This window comes from Lagenorhynchus albirostris, chromosome 7 (assembly GCF_949774975.1).
Source record: "Lagenorhynchus albirostris chromosome 7, mLagAlb1.1, whole genome shotgun sequence".
Lineage (NCBI taxonomy): Eukaryota > Metazoa > Chordata > Mammalia > Artiodactyla > Delphinidae > Lagenorhynchus > Lagenorhynchus albirostris.
The window spans coordinates 21,612,835-21,630,455 of record NC_083101.1 but is presented as its reverse complement, the minus strand read 5'-3'; the positions used below and the strand labels follow the sequence as shown (position 1 = coordinate 21,630,455).

The window sequence follows — 17,621 nt, the reverse complement described above, 5'->3', positions numbered from 1 at the left end:
TTTTCTTTCCAATATGGATATCCACCTGTCCAAAACTACTTGTTGAAAGATTTTCCTTTCTCTATTGAATTTTTACACTGGTAATTTTGCTCAAAATCAACTGAGTACATACATGTGGGTCGATTTCTAGACTCTATATGCTGCTCCATTAATTTATCTAACCTTTCAACACTATCAAACTGGTTTGACTACTGCAGCTTTATATTAAGCCTTGCATTTATTTCCTTTCACTATTTTAGATACTTTTCCATTTCTATGCAAATTTTAGAAGTTCAGTGCATCTTACTAAAGTAAGAGAAAAATTAATTAGAGTAGAGAAAGAAATACGAGTTTATCAAGGTTGCTGAATATGAAATCAAGAAACAACAACACTGCATTTGTGTATTAGTAACAATTTAAAAACCAAATAACAGTGATGGCTAAAACTTACAGGGCACCATTCTAAACTCTTTACGTATATTAGCACATTTAATATTCCTCACAACTCTTACCTGTTAAATACTATTATTATGTTCATTTCACATATAAAGAGACAAAAGTACAGAGCAGTTAAGCAATCTGCCCAAAGTTACACGGATCATAAAGACTGGTCTAGAATTAGAATCTAAAAAGTATGGCTCTTAGGAATAATTCTAACAAAACATATGCAAACCTTTATGGGGAAAAGTCACCAAACTTTACTCAAAGACACTAAATAATATACAAATGAATGGAGATATATACAACATTCAAAGACTGGAAGACTTTATTGTAAAGGTGTCAATTATCTTCTAAGTGATTTATAAAGTCAATATAATCCAATCAAAACCCTAATAGTGCTTTTTTTCCCCTTTGAGGACTTGAAAAGCTGATCCTAAAATTCCTAAGTGTAAATGGTCAAGAATTGCCAAGATACTCTTGAAGAATAAGTAAAGAGACTTAACTCTATCAGACATTGAGACTTGTGGTAATGACAAAAAGAAAGACAAATAAATAGACCAATGGAACAATGCTCAGAAAACTACTCATGCATATATTAACCTCAAATTAATGGTATGTGTTAATTCTGAAACTACTTTTTGTGTATTATAGGATTGAGCAAATAATATGTTGAGGCTAATGGAAACTAGATTTCTCATTCTTGAAGAAGGGAATCACCAATATGAAAAAAAGGGTGCTGAATTGGAATTGGAGTTATCAGTTAAAACTTGCGGTTTTTTAAAACACAAACACACACATGCACACACACGCACACACACAGAGAAATATATTTATGAAGTACACATACACATATATCCTAGTCATGCCCATTTAAAGTTCCTAGAAGCAGTGACACCCTATTAGCAATAAGCACATATAATGCCTTGATACTGATTTCCAAATACTATTTCCTACTAAAAGGAATCAGGGCTCATTGGAGTAACAGCTGACTGCAGTGTTAAGGCAGGGAAAGTAAAGAAGATCTGAAATATCTTCTGCCAGAAAGTAAGGAAGTGTTCAAACAATGAAGAAGGTATGTCAAAAGGCCACAGAAGCTGGCCAAATCTGGGAGAGTTTGAACATAAAGTGAAAAATGATACTGTGAAATTATTACCCATAGAATAAAATAAGAACCTACAAGTTCATATTAACATGAAAAAATAAATACAATGGGGCTTCCCTGGTGGCGCAGTGGTTGGGAGTCTGCCTGCTAATGCAGGGGACGCGGGTTCGTGCCCCGGTCCGGGAGGATCCCACATGCTGCGGAGCGGCTGGGCCCGTGGGTCATGGCCGCTGGGCCTGCGCGTCCGGAGCCTGTGCTCTGCAACGGGAGAGGCCACAGCAGTGAGAGGCCCGCGTACCACAAAAAAAAAAAAAAAAAGCAATGAATAGTAAATAAGCCACAGAGAGCTAATGCATTGTATAATGAATACAGACAACAATATTATACTAAAACTGTGTAATGTGATAAATATCACTACATCTGAATCATACTACAATATATAAATACATAAAAGTAGCACATTATAAACCTTAAATTCACACGAATTTATGTAATAAAAATGAATGAATGAATGAATGGAGTGTTGGTAAGAAAAAAGTTCTTTATAATAAAATCCCAGCTAATAAATGAGAAGGAATGACAGAATTAGCAAATCACCAATATAGCAACAACTACCACAGTAACAACTAATTTAAGCAATGGATGTTAAAACTAAAGGGTGAAAAGTCATAAGAAACAGGCTATTTTTATAGTCTCAACGTATCCTCCTTATAAGGATATGTTGTTAATTACAAAGAGAAAAACAGTAACTTTACAGGGAAGAAATTTGGCAGAAACCACCTTAAGTGATCAAGGTTAATATCACCAGGAATAGGATAAAGTGGCATTATGTGTCTCCTGATGTAATGAAATGAGAAAGACACAACATTATTTCAGCCAAAAAACCAGACATGCATGTTGGGAGAAATTCTATTATATACCCAACCCTGAACTCTTCTAAAATTTTAAAGGTCATAAAAGACAAAGAATGAGGAAATGTTCCAAATTAAAGGACTCTCAAGAAACATGACAAATAAGTTAACCTGATACTGAGAAAAATTTTCATACGAAGAACATTATTTTCACAACTGGCAAAAATTTTAAAAGGTCTATGGATTAGATAATAGTATTGTGTGAATGTTAATTTCCTGATTTTGATAACGGTATTTAGGTAAGAATGTCCTTGTTCCTAGAAAATATACAGTGAGTATTTAAAAGGGACACCATGCTTGCAACTTATTCTCCAATGACTCAGAGGAAAAAACAACAACAACAAACACACACACTCACACTCACACACGCATATAAACAGAGAGATGATAAAGTAAATGTGGCATGATGTTAATAACTGGGGAATCTGAAGGATATAAGGTAATTCTTTGAACTATTCTTGCAACTTAAAGTATTTCAATAAAAAGTTACTAAAATACTATCAACTTTAAAATATAAGTATTTATCTTTATAATATCAAAGTAATACAGGATTTCTTAAACATGACACAAAAACACAAATATAAAGGAAATGGCAAATAAATTTGATTACATAAAAATACCATGGAGAGAATGAACCAATAAGCCAAAACGGAGAGAAATTATTTGCAACACATAATACCAACAAAGGACTAGTGTCTAGGATATATAAAGAATTCCCACAAATAAACAAGAAAAGACAACAAACCAAACACAAAAACAGGCAAAAGAATTAACAGAAAATTCATAAAGGAGAATGGCCAATAAATAAAGTTCGTTCAACCTCATTGGTAATCAAGGAAATTTCACAGCAGTACTGTTCATAATAGCCTCAAACTAAAACAACCCAAATGTCTATCAACAGCAGAATAGATAAACGAACTGTGGTATATTCATACAATGGGAATCTATACACTTGACAGTATTGACAATGAGTAAGCGATAGCCACATATGTGAACATGGATGAATCAAAAGAAAACAAACAGTATGATTCCATTTAGATAAAGTTCTAAATATAGGAGAAAAGAATTTTTTAAATTAGCACTTAGGGCTGCATAATAAGTAGTAAAAAAACCAACCAAACCACAGGGGAAAAGCAGAAAAGCAAAAGCATGACTATCATCAAAAATTTGAGACTACAGTTATCTTGGAGCAGGGAGAGTGGGAACACAATAAATGAGAGGGGTACAAATAGTGCTTCTTCAGTATGTGTAAACATTTTATTTCTTAATCTGGATAGTAATTACATGGGTATTTAAAACCGTATTCATAGGTTTTACAAGCTTTTCTATAGGTATAATATATTTCTCTAAAGAGGGACAGAATGCTCACAACTTAGCCCTAAGACCTTTAAACGGTAATCTTTAAAAGAAAGGAAAGAACAGCCAGTGAGGTAAGGAAAAAAGTCATGGAAGTGTGGTGTTTCTGAAGCCAAGAGAATAAAAAGAGGGAATACTGAACAGTTCAAATATTTGCGAGAGGCAGAGTAAACTTTCACACAACACATAAAAAAGTACTGTTCTCTGTTTGATGAATTATTTATCTTATAATGTAGACACTACTCTGCAATGACAAAGGATTTATTAATACAATAAAAAAAGGATGGTAACATTCTGGTTATTTTATATTCAGAAACCAAAATTTTAAATTGTATTTTTAAAATGTCCTCCTCCCACAATGCAGAACATTAATTATACCAACAGTATGTATTCAATTACTGAAATACGTGCAGTTCCGCATTTGATAGCCAAGTTTTGGCAAACTTGAGTGATAGCCCCAATTTCTATCATTTGTTATTAAAATGGTAATTACAAAGACCTTTGGCTCTCCCAAATTGTACATATGAGTAGGGGCTGATAACAAATACAGTCATCCCTCAGTATCCACAAGGGATTGGTTCCAGCACACTCCCCAACCCCCCACCCTATAGACACCAAAATCCAAGGATGCTCAAGTCCCTTATATAAAATTGTATGGTATTTGCATATAATCTCTGCACATACTCCTGCATACTGTGAATCATCTCTAGATTGCTTATAATACCTGGTATGTTGTAAATGCTATGTAAATAGGTGTAAGTACACTGTAATGCTATGTAAAATAGTTGCTGGTACAAGGTAAATTCAAGTTTTGCTTTTTGGAACATTATGGAATTTTTTTCCCTCAAATATTTTTGATCTGCAGTTGGTTGAACCCACAGATTCCAAACCTGTAGATATGGAAGCCCAACTGTATAAAACACAAAAATTTGGTCAGACTAAAACAGAAACTTTAACAATTTAGGAACATGAACTGAACAATGTACTTGACATTTTCAGTTATAAATAACAAAAAGCTTTAACACTAAATTTACCATCTGTTTTCTAGAAAATTTTGGACAACAATTTGGCTAAGCATTCTTTTTTCTCACCTATAAAATGAAGATAAACTAAATATCACTTGAAGTCTCAACTAATATTTTATGGTGTCATCTGGGAAAGAAAAATCAATCACAAAGGGTAATAAAATTAAAATACTTTAACTAAATAATAAACCACACTTCGAGAGTTGCAAAACCAAAAAGTATATTAACCTAATGATACATCCAAGTAGGCTCTCCACTACTTTTCCCTTTACATAAAGGTTTATTTTAAAAGTTTAAATTATTGAGAACTAATTTTAAATAAAAGAAGGAAGCTCTCCAAAGCAACATTTTCATGAGTAATGCAGAAGACTACTTTTATTAGTGCAAAAATGCAACTTCACACAAACTTAGGGTTAAGATGAAAAGTTCTGATGTTTAAAAAACAAAAACAAAAAATTGTAAATCCTCTTCTTTGAATAAAGGAAAAACATACTACTAATTTAGGTCCTTGTTTTAAAGTATCACTACTTAAAAAAGGAAAAGTATTTCTCTTAAGACCACTTACACCAGTATTTTGCTGGTTATATTGGGCTGGCCAAAAGGTTCACTCGGTTTTTTCTGTAAGACACCTTTAGTAGCACTTAGTTGTCTTTAACTTCATTTGAAACAGTTTTGTTAGATTGTATTGTGACAGCTATCAGATCAGCATGCATTTAAAAAAAAACTTGTCAAAATTGGTGAATTTCTGTGTAGCCATTTTAATATTGAAGATGGAAGAAAAAAGCAACATTTTCAGCATATTATACTTTATTATTTCAAGAAAGGTAAAAACACAACTGAAACACACAAAAAGATTTCTGCAGTGTATGGAGAAGGTGTTGTGACTGATCAAACATGTCAAAAGTGGTTTGCAAAGTTTCGTGCTGGAGATTTCTTGCTGGACGATGCTCCACAGTTGGGCAGACCAGTTGAGTTGATAGCGATCCAATTGAGACATTAATTGAGAACAATCAACGTTATACCATGTGGGAGATAGCCAACATACTCAAAATATCTGAATCAAGCACTGAAAATCATTTGCACCAGCTTGGTTACGTTCATCGCTTTGATGTTAGGGTTCCACATAAGCGAAAAAAAGCCTTCTTGACCGTATTTCCGCATGTGATTCTCCACTTAAACGTAATGAAAACGTTTTGTTTTCAAAACAAATTAAGACAGACGATGAAAAGTGGATATTGTACGATAATGTGAAACGGAAGAGATTGTGGGGCAAGCGAAATGAACCACCACCAACCACACCAAAGGCTAGTCTTCATCCAAAAAAGGGGATGTTGTGTATATGGTGGGATTGGGAGGGGGAGTCCTCTATTTTAATTAGCTCCTTCTGGAAAACCAAATGATTAATTCCAACAAGTACTGCTCCCAATTAGACCAACTGAAAGCAGCACTCGACAAAAAAGCGTCCAGAATTAGTCAACAAAAAATGCATAATCTTCTATCAGGATAACATAAGACCACATGTTTCTTTGAGGACCAGACAGAAACTGTTACAGCTTGGTTGGGAAGTTCTGTTTCACCTGCTGTATTCACCAGACATTGCACCTTTGGATTTTCATTTATTTCAGTCTTTACAAAATTCTCTTAATGGAAAAAATTTCCATTTCCCGGAAGACTGTAAAAGGCACCTGGAACAGTTCTTTGCTCAAAAAGATAAAAAGTTTTGAGAAGATGGAATTATGAAGTTGCCTGAACAATGGCAGAAGGTAGTGGAACAAAAGGGTGAATATGTTGTTCAATAAAGTTCTTGGTGGGGCTTCCCTGGTGGCGCAGTGGTTGAGAGTCCGCCTGCATCAGGGGACACGGGTTCGTGCCCCAGTCCGGGAAGATCCCACATGCCGCGGAGCGGCTGGGCCTGTGAGCCACAGCCGCTGAGCCTGCGCGTCTGGAACCTGTGCTCCGCAACAGGAGAGGCCACAACAGTGAGAGGCCTGTGTACCGCAAAAAAAGTTCTTGGTGAAAATGAAAAATGTGTCTTTTATTTGTACTTAGAAACCAAAGGAACTTTTTGGCCAACCCTATAAATCAACTTATTTAAACCAGTGGTAATATATAAGACTATTAATTTCAAGCAAATGGTTGCATGGTTTATAAAGAACGAGTAATATTAATGTTAGAAAATAAATTCAATTTCAGGTATCCACTTGTTTTTGCCAACTAATAGAATCTACTAATATTAAGATTCAATTAATGAACACATTTTTGTTCCATGATTCTCACTTTTCTTTAGAAATCCTGAGAGAATCCAAGAAGAAACCACCTGACATATATGGATTAATAAATGAAACTTTTAACTTCAGAAAGCTTGTTCTGTGACCCAAAAGAGAACCACTCACCGAAAGCCATAGGGGGTTCAAGGGATGGCTGGCCATCACCAGTAGGAAGGTCTAAGCGAGTGAAGTCTCTGCTTTTGTCGTTATTATATTTCACATTAAGGCTGGTAAGCTTGGAGAAGTCAATACGCAGAGTGCAGCATGCATTATAGATATTCTGGCCATCCAGAGCCTAAATAAAGCATGTAAGAAAGCATGATGTTTTACAAGATAATAACAATAATAAATCAAGTAGCCTCTGCTTTGACAGAGTGGCAATCAGGCATAAAGCAAAGAGGACTAAACTAAAAGCCAAAGACCTGGGTTTACTTTTAACTCTGTCACTGTGTGAGCCTAAGAGAGAAAATGAAAATCTCTATTTCTCAGTTTTTTCATCTGTAAAGTAAGGATAATAATCCCTATCCTGTCTATGATAAGAGCAAACGGAAGAGGAGAAATGTATAAGCTTAGAAAACTATTATACATTATTGTACATTGTACTAATTATTATGATGATTATTTTTTAAATGTTTAAAGATATTTAAATTTTACATTTCATCTTAATTCATTTTAGTGTACTTTATATAGGTTAAGATGAAATAAAGCCTTTGTAAATGGTACCTGTCAGAACCACAATACGTGAAATATTATCTACCACTTACTGTTTTTCTTGTTAAGTTTATTTTCTTTGAGTAATAAACTTGAGGGAAGTTTTGAGTCAGATCAGATACAAGACCAAAAATCAGCAATCCCTCCTTTGAAAATAATAAAGACTTACCAAAGGGATATTTATAGCTACTTATGACTTCCACAAACACTTCAATTTATAAAAATAGATACCAGAAACCAAAACATAAAAATATCAATTAAAAAAAACCATACAAATATACAAAAACCCCCGACTTATCATGATAGTTATTGACCAGTATGCCATCATGAAGGTACAAAATAATATATGTGGGTAGAGGGTACAGCAAATATAAATGTTATTCCTAATCAAGAACTAGACACTTTGTGATACACAAAAGTACTATAAACCTTAGTCCCTATCTTTGGAAAAAAATTAGAAATAATTCAGATACCAATATAAGACAGAATTAGAGTTAGGGATAGATCTCAATAGAAGATGGGTCAAACGTAACCAAATTGAATGTGAAGTTTTACATCCTGTCAAAAGTCAAGCACTCATGTACAAACAAGAAGACAATATGAATTTAAGGCAGCATATTTCCTAAGATTTAATGTCTTTAGCAATTTAGAGCTCAATGAAATTCAACAGTGAATATGGTTGCAAAAATATTGAAATCAATCAATCTTTGGCTCACTTAATATAAGTAAATGAGGCACCAGGGTAAAGATAATCCTACTTTATTAGTCAGATTATATCAGAAGTACTGTGCTCAACTCTAGACTTTAAATAGGACAAACAGAAATGAGTCCCAGAAATCTGAGAAATGATAGGTGATTTGAAACCATTTCATATGAAGAAAGAAGTAATTTTTAGACTATAAGAAGAGCATATGGAACAGTACTTTTAAAAATGGTAAATTTCAGTATGTATATTTTATTACAATTTTCAAAAAAAAACCACATGGTAAACTACAGCAAAGGAGAAGACATGATGGCTTTCTCTGGTATCACTGAAGTGACTGATTAACAACTGAAAAATGAAAAAAAGATCATAATTACCATTTTGGCATAATGTGCATTCAATGGGTCAGCATACTGAAGCAAGGCTTGAAACTGATTATTCTTTGTAAAGGTGATAATCTTTAAGACTGTGCCAAATTTAGAAAATATCTGGAAAAAAGTTCACATTAGGTTAAATTTAAGGAAAAAACTTGCTAACATATCTTTATAAATACAACTTGATTCATTAATCCCAGGTTTTTTTTTTTTGTTTGTTTTGTTTTGTTTTCTTGCGGTACGCGGGCCTCTCACTGTTGTGGCCTCTCCCATTGCGGAGCACAGGCTCTGGATGCGCAGGCTCAGCGGCCATGGCTCACGGGCCCAGCCGCTCCGCGGCATGTGGGATCTTCCCGGACTGGGGCACGAACCCGTGTCCCCTGCATCGGCGGGCAGACTCTCAACCACTGCGCCACCAGGGAAGCCCCTGAATCCCAGTTTTAAATGAAAATAATTTCCTCTATTAAAACTATTGGTACCAAAATCACTTCAATCAAGCCTAAGATGTTCATGTTTCAACACTCGTGCATGGCTTAAAACAGTGCCTGACACATAACAGGCACTAAATATTTAACCTATTTTATAGCATGTCATAAATGGCACAATACTGAATCAGGAGGTTACAACAGGAATTAATTAATGCTATGAGATGTTGGTGTTACAAAGCATATACCTGGAAGTGGAAGAGTCATACGGATCAACTATTTCAGCCTGAGAATCAGCATCTACTTGAAATTTCTATAGACAGGAAAACTACAAAATATTCAACAAAATGAACAACAGAATGTTCAATGCTCTATTAATTCATCAAATACTCATAGAGCACTGTTCTAAGCTCTAGAAAGTCAGCAGTGAACAAAACAGTAACAAGAGTCTCAATATGGGCTCATCAATTTTAAACAATAGTACCATACTAATGTTAATAATAGGGGAAACTGTGTATGTCTGTGGCAGTAAGGAGGTATATATATTCTGCTCAAGATTTTTGTGAACTAAAAATGCTCTAAAGAATTCTAGTAAAAAACAAAATGTGAAACAGGAAAAAAAAAACTGAAAAAGGCAGAAAGAGAAGGGGGAAGAAACAACAAACAAGTAGGAAACAGTCACCAACCTAGTAGATATAAGCCCAACTATATAAAAAATCACTTTAAATGTGAATGTTCTAAATATGCCAATTAAAATACATACTTGTCAGAGTGGGCTTTTTAAAAAGCACAAACAAAACCCACCTCCAGGTTATTCATCAGAAACCCACTTTAAATATAAAGACTCAAGCTAAAGGGAGAGAAAGATACACCATGCTAACACTAATTTTTAAGAAAAGCTGGTACAGCTATATTAATTTTAGACAAAGCTGACTTCTGAAGAAAAATTATCAGGGATAAAGAGGGAGGGTATATAATAATAATAGGGGTCATTTATCCATAAGACATAACAACCTTTAATATGTATGTGCTTAATGAAAAAGAATCAAAATACTTGAGAAAAAAAGCTGCTGGACTATAAAAACACTATTGTAGCTGGAGACTTCTAACACCGCTCTGTCACTAATTGACAGATCCAGAAGTCAGAAAATCAGGAAGGATATAGCTGAACTGAATAGCATCATCAATCAACTGGATCTAATTGACATTTATAGAACAGTGCACCCAATAATAGAATACACATTCTGAATTTTGCATGAAACACTGACCAAGATAGACACATTCTGAGCCATAAAACACACTTTAACAAATTTAAAATAATAGAAATCATACAGTGTATATTCTCAAACAATTATAGATTTAAACTAAAAATCAATAACAGAAAAAAATAACCTGGAAAATCCTCAAAGAAAGAAAAAAAAGAAAGAAACGAGTCTCTGCTCTCATAAGGAAAGACAGACGATAAACAAATAAGCCAATAAATAACAATGTCTGGTCATAAAAAAGTGTTTTGCTTTAAAAATAAAAGGGAAAGGGATGAGAGTGAACTGGAATGCAAGTTGGGAAGGTGCAAGGGTGCTCAAGGAAGGCGTCTCTAAAGAGTCTTTAGAGAAGCGGAATAAACAGAGTTGGGGGAAAGTTTCCTGACAGACCCCTGGTTACCAATGCTCTTACAACACTTGTTATACTTCCCCACCACAAGTTCAGGGCCAGGGTTACTACAATGCATTTTGCTTTCCTCTGACATCCCATTTTAAATCTACAACACTTGTTATACTTCCCCACCACAAGTTCAGGGCCAGGGTTACTACAATGCATTTTGCTTTCCTCTGACATCCCATTTTAAATCTGGATTTTAATAAGCCAGAAACTTGCCCTTCTGCTTCTAAGGATAAAAACATAAGTATTCCCTATGCTGCTAAGAATTTGCTGTTATCAAATACTATGTATGTGTCTCCTTAATAGGCAAATGGTCCTGCTTTTTAATTATCAGAAAGAATGATCAAGAATAACTATCCTAGGGATTTCCCTGGTGGTCCAGTGGTAAAGAATCCGCCTGCCAATGCAGGGGACATGGGTTCAAGCCCTGGTCTGGGAAGATCCCACATGCTGAGGAGCAACTAAGCCCGTGTGCCACAACTACTGAGCTTATACTCTAGAGCCCACGAGCCACAACTACTGAGCCCGTGAGCCACAACTACTGAAGCCTGTGCACCTAGATCCCATGCTTTGCAACAAGAGAAGCCGGTGCACCGCAACAAAGAGTAGCCCCTGCTCGCCGCAAATAGAGAACGCCCATGCGCAGCAACAAAGACCCAACACAGCCAAAAAATAAATAAATGTATTAAAAAAAAAAAAGAATCTGCCTTCCAATGCAGGGGATGTGGGTTTGATCCCTGGTCGGGGAACTAAGATCCCACATGCTGTGGGGCAACTAAGCCTGTGCGCCACAACTACTGAGCTCACGTGCCGCAACTGCTGAGCTTGCATGTCTCAACTAGAGAGCCCACATGCCACAAACTACAGAGCCCATGTGCTCCGGAACCCCTGCACCACAACCACAGAGCCCACACGCACTGGAGCCTGTGCGCCACAACTAGAGAAGAGAAAACCCACATGCCACAACTAGAGAGAAGGCTTCGTGCCGCAACGAAGATCCTGCACGCCACAACGAAAGATCCCACATGCCTCAATAAAGATCCCACACGCCACAACGAAAGATCCCGCATGCCTCAATAAAGATCCCACATGCCACAGCTAAGACCCAATGCAGCCAAAAATAAATAAGTAAATAATAAATAAATCTTAAAAAAAAGAATAACTATCCTAGAGCACAGGCAACAAAAGAAAAAATAGATAAATTCAACTACATCAAAATGGACACTTATGTTCATCAAAAGACTATCAACTGACTTGAAAAGACAACCCACAAAATGGGAGCCAATATTTGCAAATCATGTATCTGATAAGGGGTTAATATACAGAAATATAAAAAAAACTCCTACAACTCAACAACAACAAAAACCCAATTTTAAAAACAGGCAGAGGATTTGAATAGACCTTTCTCCAAAGAAGATAATCAATAGCAACAAGCACTTGAAAAGATGCTCAATGGGAACTCCCTGGTGGTCCAGTGGTTAGGACTGCCAAGGGCCCAGGTTCGACCTCTGGTCAGGTCAGGGAACTAAGATCCTGCAAGCCGCGTGGTGTGGCCAAAAAAAAAAAAAAAAAAAAAAAAAAAGAAAAGATGCTCAACATCACTAATCATCAAAATGCAAATAAAAACTACAACAAAATACCACTTCACGCCCCCATTAGGACAGGTACTATTAAAAAATCCAAAACAAACAGAAAAGATTAAGTGTTGGGGAAGATGTGGAGGAAGTGGAACCCTTGTGCACTGTTGATGGAAATGTAAAATGGTGCAGTGGCTATGGAAAACTGTATGGGGACTCTTCAAAAAAAATTAAGAATAAAATTACCATATGATCCAACAACTCCATTTCTTGGCATATACCCAAAAGAATTGAAAGCAGAGACTCAAAGAGATAATCTGAACACCTATGTTCATAGCAGCATTATTTGCAATAGCCAAAAGATGGAAGCAACTCAAGTATCCATCCACAGATGAATGAATAAACAAAATGTGGTATATCCGTACAATGGAATATTATTCAGCCTTAAAAACGAAATTCTGACACATGCTACAACATGGATGAACCTTGAAGACAATGAGTTAAGGGAAATAAGCCAGTCTCAAAACAACAAATGATGCGTGATTCCGCTTATATGAGGAACCTAGAGTAGGCAAATTGACAGACAGGAGAAAGAATGGTGGTTGCCACGGGCTGAGAGAAGGGAGGAATGGGGTGGGGAGTTACTGTTTAATCGGTACAGGAGTTTCAACGGGAAGATGAGAACATTTCTAGAGATACATGCTATTTGGTGATGGCTGCAAAAAAATATAAATGTACCTAATGCCACTGAACTGTACAATCTAAAAAAGTTAAAATGATAAAATTTATGTGTATTTTACCACCCTCCAAGATAAAATAACTATCCTAAAGTCCAAATACTCATTTTTGGCAAGATATGCTTTAATATATTATTAGCTTAGAGTTAAACATTTCTTATAAGAGATAAGAAGATCAACAAGATTTGTGGAACCAATTTGTCTTGGAAGGGATCACCAGAAAATGCCATTCCTTAAAAGTTAGATAGTCTGAAGGCTCTTTATTGAAATTTAAAACTTCTAATAAAATGTAGTTAATTTCATTATGGTCATATTTCAGGGTTTAGAACTTTGAGACCTTAACCCCTCATTATAACTGTATTTTGAAAAACACTAGGAAATTTTTTGTTTTGTTCTTTTAATGAAAACTTTGGCCTTTGAACAGATTATTTCCTCAGTACACCCTCATGTCCTAGATAATATTCCTAAAGTTTATAGAAGAATACCAAATTTACTTTCTTCTCAGCTGTCAAAGATTTTATGTTGTATCTTTCTTTAAGATACAGGTATAAGCATTCTTGGGAAAAGGTATTATGTTTTCTTAATTTCCATCCTTGGTGATACTATGGTGTTACATGCATGCACACACATCAATCTATATATTGTAAGTGCATCAATTGAGGTTTGTTTGCTTTTTTCTTCACCTGATAAAGTAGTAACAATGTTAAAAATGTGTATGTATATATATAAAAGGAGATATAATAACTGCCTAACCTCCCTCCTTCATACTGCAGACACAGGTAGTGCTCTAAAGTACAAGTCAGATTATACTTTTCCCTGCTTAAAATTCCTCACTATCTCCCCATTATCTACATGGTAAAATCCAAGCTCTTTGGTATAACATACACAACTTCTCCCTGGTGTACCTCTCCAACCTCATTTCCTCACACTTTTTATACCACACTATTTACATCAACAGCAGGGAACTGTCTATAGTAGTTCTCCAGATACACTGAGTGGTTTTGGACTTCCATGCCTATACATGTGGCTTTTCCCTTTTCCTGTAACTCTTTACCTAATACCTAGTAAATTTTCATTTATCTTTTTCAAAACTCAGCTCAGGGAATAATGCCACCAGAAAATCCTTAGCCTCACCCAAATCTCAATAGAGTTCATTCTCTAGTACCAAATATTAATATCCCCTCTAGGCCTCATACAAATATTTATCTAGCTGTTTTATTTACATTGGTCTATACATTTGTTTATATATGTCTCCTTTAGACTGAAAGGTCCTTGAAGGTATATACCTTGCCTGAATCATTTCTCTATCATTGAGTACAATTCCTGGCATATAAGAGGCACAGAGTAAATGCTTATTATTAACTGATAACAAATTATACTCTGAGATCTGACTGAAGAATTATGGCAATATGCAATTTTTAAAATGATAAATATTTTTGATGTAAAATATCTTGTTAATGAAGTAACAAGAGCATATAATTTGCTCTAAAATTTGGGATTTTATACTGTATTATGCTACAGAACCTAGTTAATTTCCACTTAACCTTCACATTTTGTTAATGGTTCAATTCCTTTCCCTCATTTAACTTGAACAACAACCTGAAGCATATCCTCCCTGACAGATGTGTTTGGCTGTGTAATTTTCATCTGAATGTGCCAAGAGAATATGAATGAACTCAACTGGCTAACCATGGATAGCTCTCTAGAGTCCCCTGGATTGTATTTACTGAAAGAGTAGCTGCAAAGATCAATCTGATACTTATTTTTTTTTTAATTTATTTTTGGCTGCATTCGGTCTTCATTGCTGTGCACGGGCTTTCTCTAGTTGCGGTGAGCCGGGGCCACTCTTTGTTGCAGCGTGCAGGCTTTTCATTGTGGTGGCTTCTCTTGTTGCAGAGCATGGGCTCTAGGCACGTGGGCTTCAGTAGTTGTGGCACGCGGGCTCTAGAGCACAGGCTCAGTAGTTGTGGCGCACGGGCTTAGTTGCTCCGCAGCCTGTGGGATCTTCCTGGCCCAGGGTCCAAACCCACGTCCCTTGCACTGGCAGGCGGATTCTTAACGAGTGCGCCATCAGGGAAGTCCCCAATCTGATACTTTTGAATAAAGTAAGTGAGCACCAACATTGGGGAATTCAGGAATGCCTGAAGTATAGTTTTTAACAACTTTTTATAATTATCAAAATACTCAGTTTTAAATAGATTTGGTCTCAAAAGATCAATGTTTAGGGAAGTTTAATATATATTTTTATAGATTACAAGGTCTTTGACTATTTCCTAATATATTTACTTTGCTGTCATAAACATAAGAAACACATAGACTCAACTCTTGATATTTCTTGTGCATTTTAATCTTTTCAGACTTTAAAATGGGACTAATAAAATACTAAAGATCAAATTCTGATAAAATTAATCTTCAGGGTGATGTTTATAAAGAGGGCTTGCCAGAAACTGTTCACCAGTATTCACTTGTAAAAAGCATTATTTATATTAGAACTTTTTAAAATAGCAAGCACATTGGCCACAATTTGTTTATAATAGTTTTTGTAGCCAACAAAACAGCAAGATTTAAGAATTAGAATTTTGTATTACTAGTGTTGATTCTTTTATTTGATACCATAATAACTGGTTTTTGCAAGCTATTTATCTTTATTTTGCAATTCAAAAAGATAAGTCCTTCATCCTGAAGAGATTCACCTTTTGGACATTCATAAAGTAACCCCATATATAACAGTACTTGGAAGTAATGGATTCCACAAAAATACTGTTTTCACCTACTCCTTCAGTACACAAAGAAATTTTTTAGAATGCAGGGTTGAGTTTATGTAATGGAACAGTTGATGAATGCCTTCTTTATCTACAAATACTCTCTAAGTGATGCCATCCAATCCAATGGCCTTAATTACCACTCATATGCAAATGATTACCAATTCTCCAGCGTGAATTCTTAGGCCCAATCCAGACTTATTTCCCAACTGTCTCTTCAACATCTCCCACTTGGCTGTCTAACAGGTATCTCAAATTTAACATGTCCAAAACACTCTCTTGATTCCTCCCCTTCCTCCCACCCCTGCCCTAAATCTTCTTCGCCCTCAGTCTTTACTATCTTAGTATAAGATAGCTCTATTTTACCAGAGGCTCACATCCACAATCTGGAAGGCATTCTTGATTACTCTCTTTCTCTCCATAACCCACATCTACTAAACCCATCAGCAAATCACTCCAAATATATATGTAATCACCATGTGCAGTGCTCACGTCCCCACCTGGGTCACCACCATCTCTCATCTGGACTATGATAAGAGCCTCCACTTATGCCTACAGTTTATTCTTAACATAGCAACAAGAACATTAAACCTATCATCTCCCTCCTCTACTCAAAATCCTCCATGGCTTCCTATTTTACTCAGTGTAAAGATTATAAAGGCTTTGCATCATCTAGTCTTAACACCTTCTCTGAGCCTATCATTTATGGCTTCCCTATTTTTTACACGCCAATGATATAGTCTTTTTTTTTGATATTTGAACACATTAAGCACACTTCCATTTTAGGGACTTTGCACTTGCTGTTCTTTCTGACTGGATCATTGTTCTACCATATATACACATAACTTACACCCTCACATCCTTCAAGCTTCTGTTCAAATGTCATACTGTAAACACTTCCCCTAACCTACCTCATTTGAAATAGCACCACTCCTATCTCAGTCATTATTAATCCCCTCACCATGAGCTAAAGGAAAAACACTAGCTTCCATAGATGTTAGAGAGCAGTTTAGCTAATATCAACTCTACTTACTAATTAATTATAACATGTGCAACCAACTCCACACTTCCATGTATTTTCCAATCACAATATTTATCACATTTTATGCTATTACTTATGAAATTACATCTTACCCACAAGACCACAAGAGCAAGGATCAGTTTCTTACAATGCAATTTACTAGCATCTGATAAGTACAGCTAACATTTCTTGAGCACTTACTATGTAACAGGCACTGTTCTAAGTGCTTTAAATGCATTAACCCATGTGATCCACACAATGAAGGTATAAAATAGATACCATCTTCATCCCCATTATATAAATAAGAAAAAGACATAGAGGGAGTAAGTTACTTGTCCAAGGTTATAGAGGTAGTAAGTGGTAGAGCTGGGATTCAAACCAGCTCCAGATACTGTATCCTTAATCATTATGCTATACTACATTTTAGTTGGCTAATGGAATAGAGTGTCAGGGGGAGAGGGCTAAATTAACGTAATTAGAGAAAGACTCTCTGAGGAGGTGAATTTGAGCTGCAAATGGAATGATGTAGATTCAGCTAAGTGGCTATCTCCCTAAAGAGTGTTCCAGGCCT

The 17,621-nt window shown here is 35.7% G+C and overlaps 1 protein-coding gene across 6 annotated transcripts in view; it reads right to left on the bottom strand.

Moving 5' to 3' along the window:
• PTBP3 (polypyrimidine tract binding protein 3) overlaps window positions 1-17,621 on the bottom strand; it is a 96,503-nt gene that overhangs the window by 17,147 nt on the left and 61,735 nt on the right. For all 6 annotated transcript variants that reach the window (XM_060154617.1, XM_060154618.1, XM_060154619.1 and 3 more), the window contains 2 exons: window positions 8,873-8,983; window positions 7,208-7,376 (listed from right to left, as the gene is read on the bottom strand). In XM_060154617.1, the coding sequence (XP_060010600.1) occupies window positions 7,208-7,376; window positions 8,873-8,983 (280 nt within the window). The remainder of the gene's footprint in view (window positions 1-7,207; window positions 7,377-8,872; window positions 8,984-17,621) is intronic.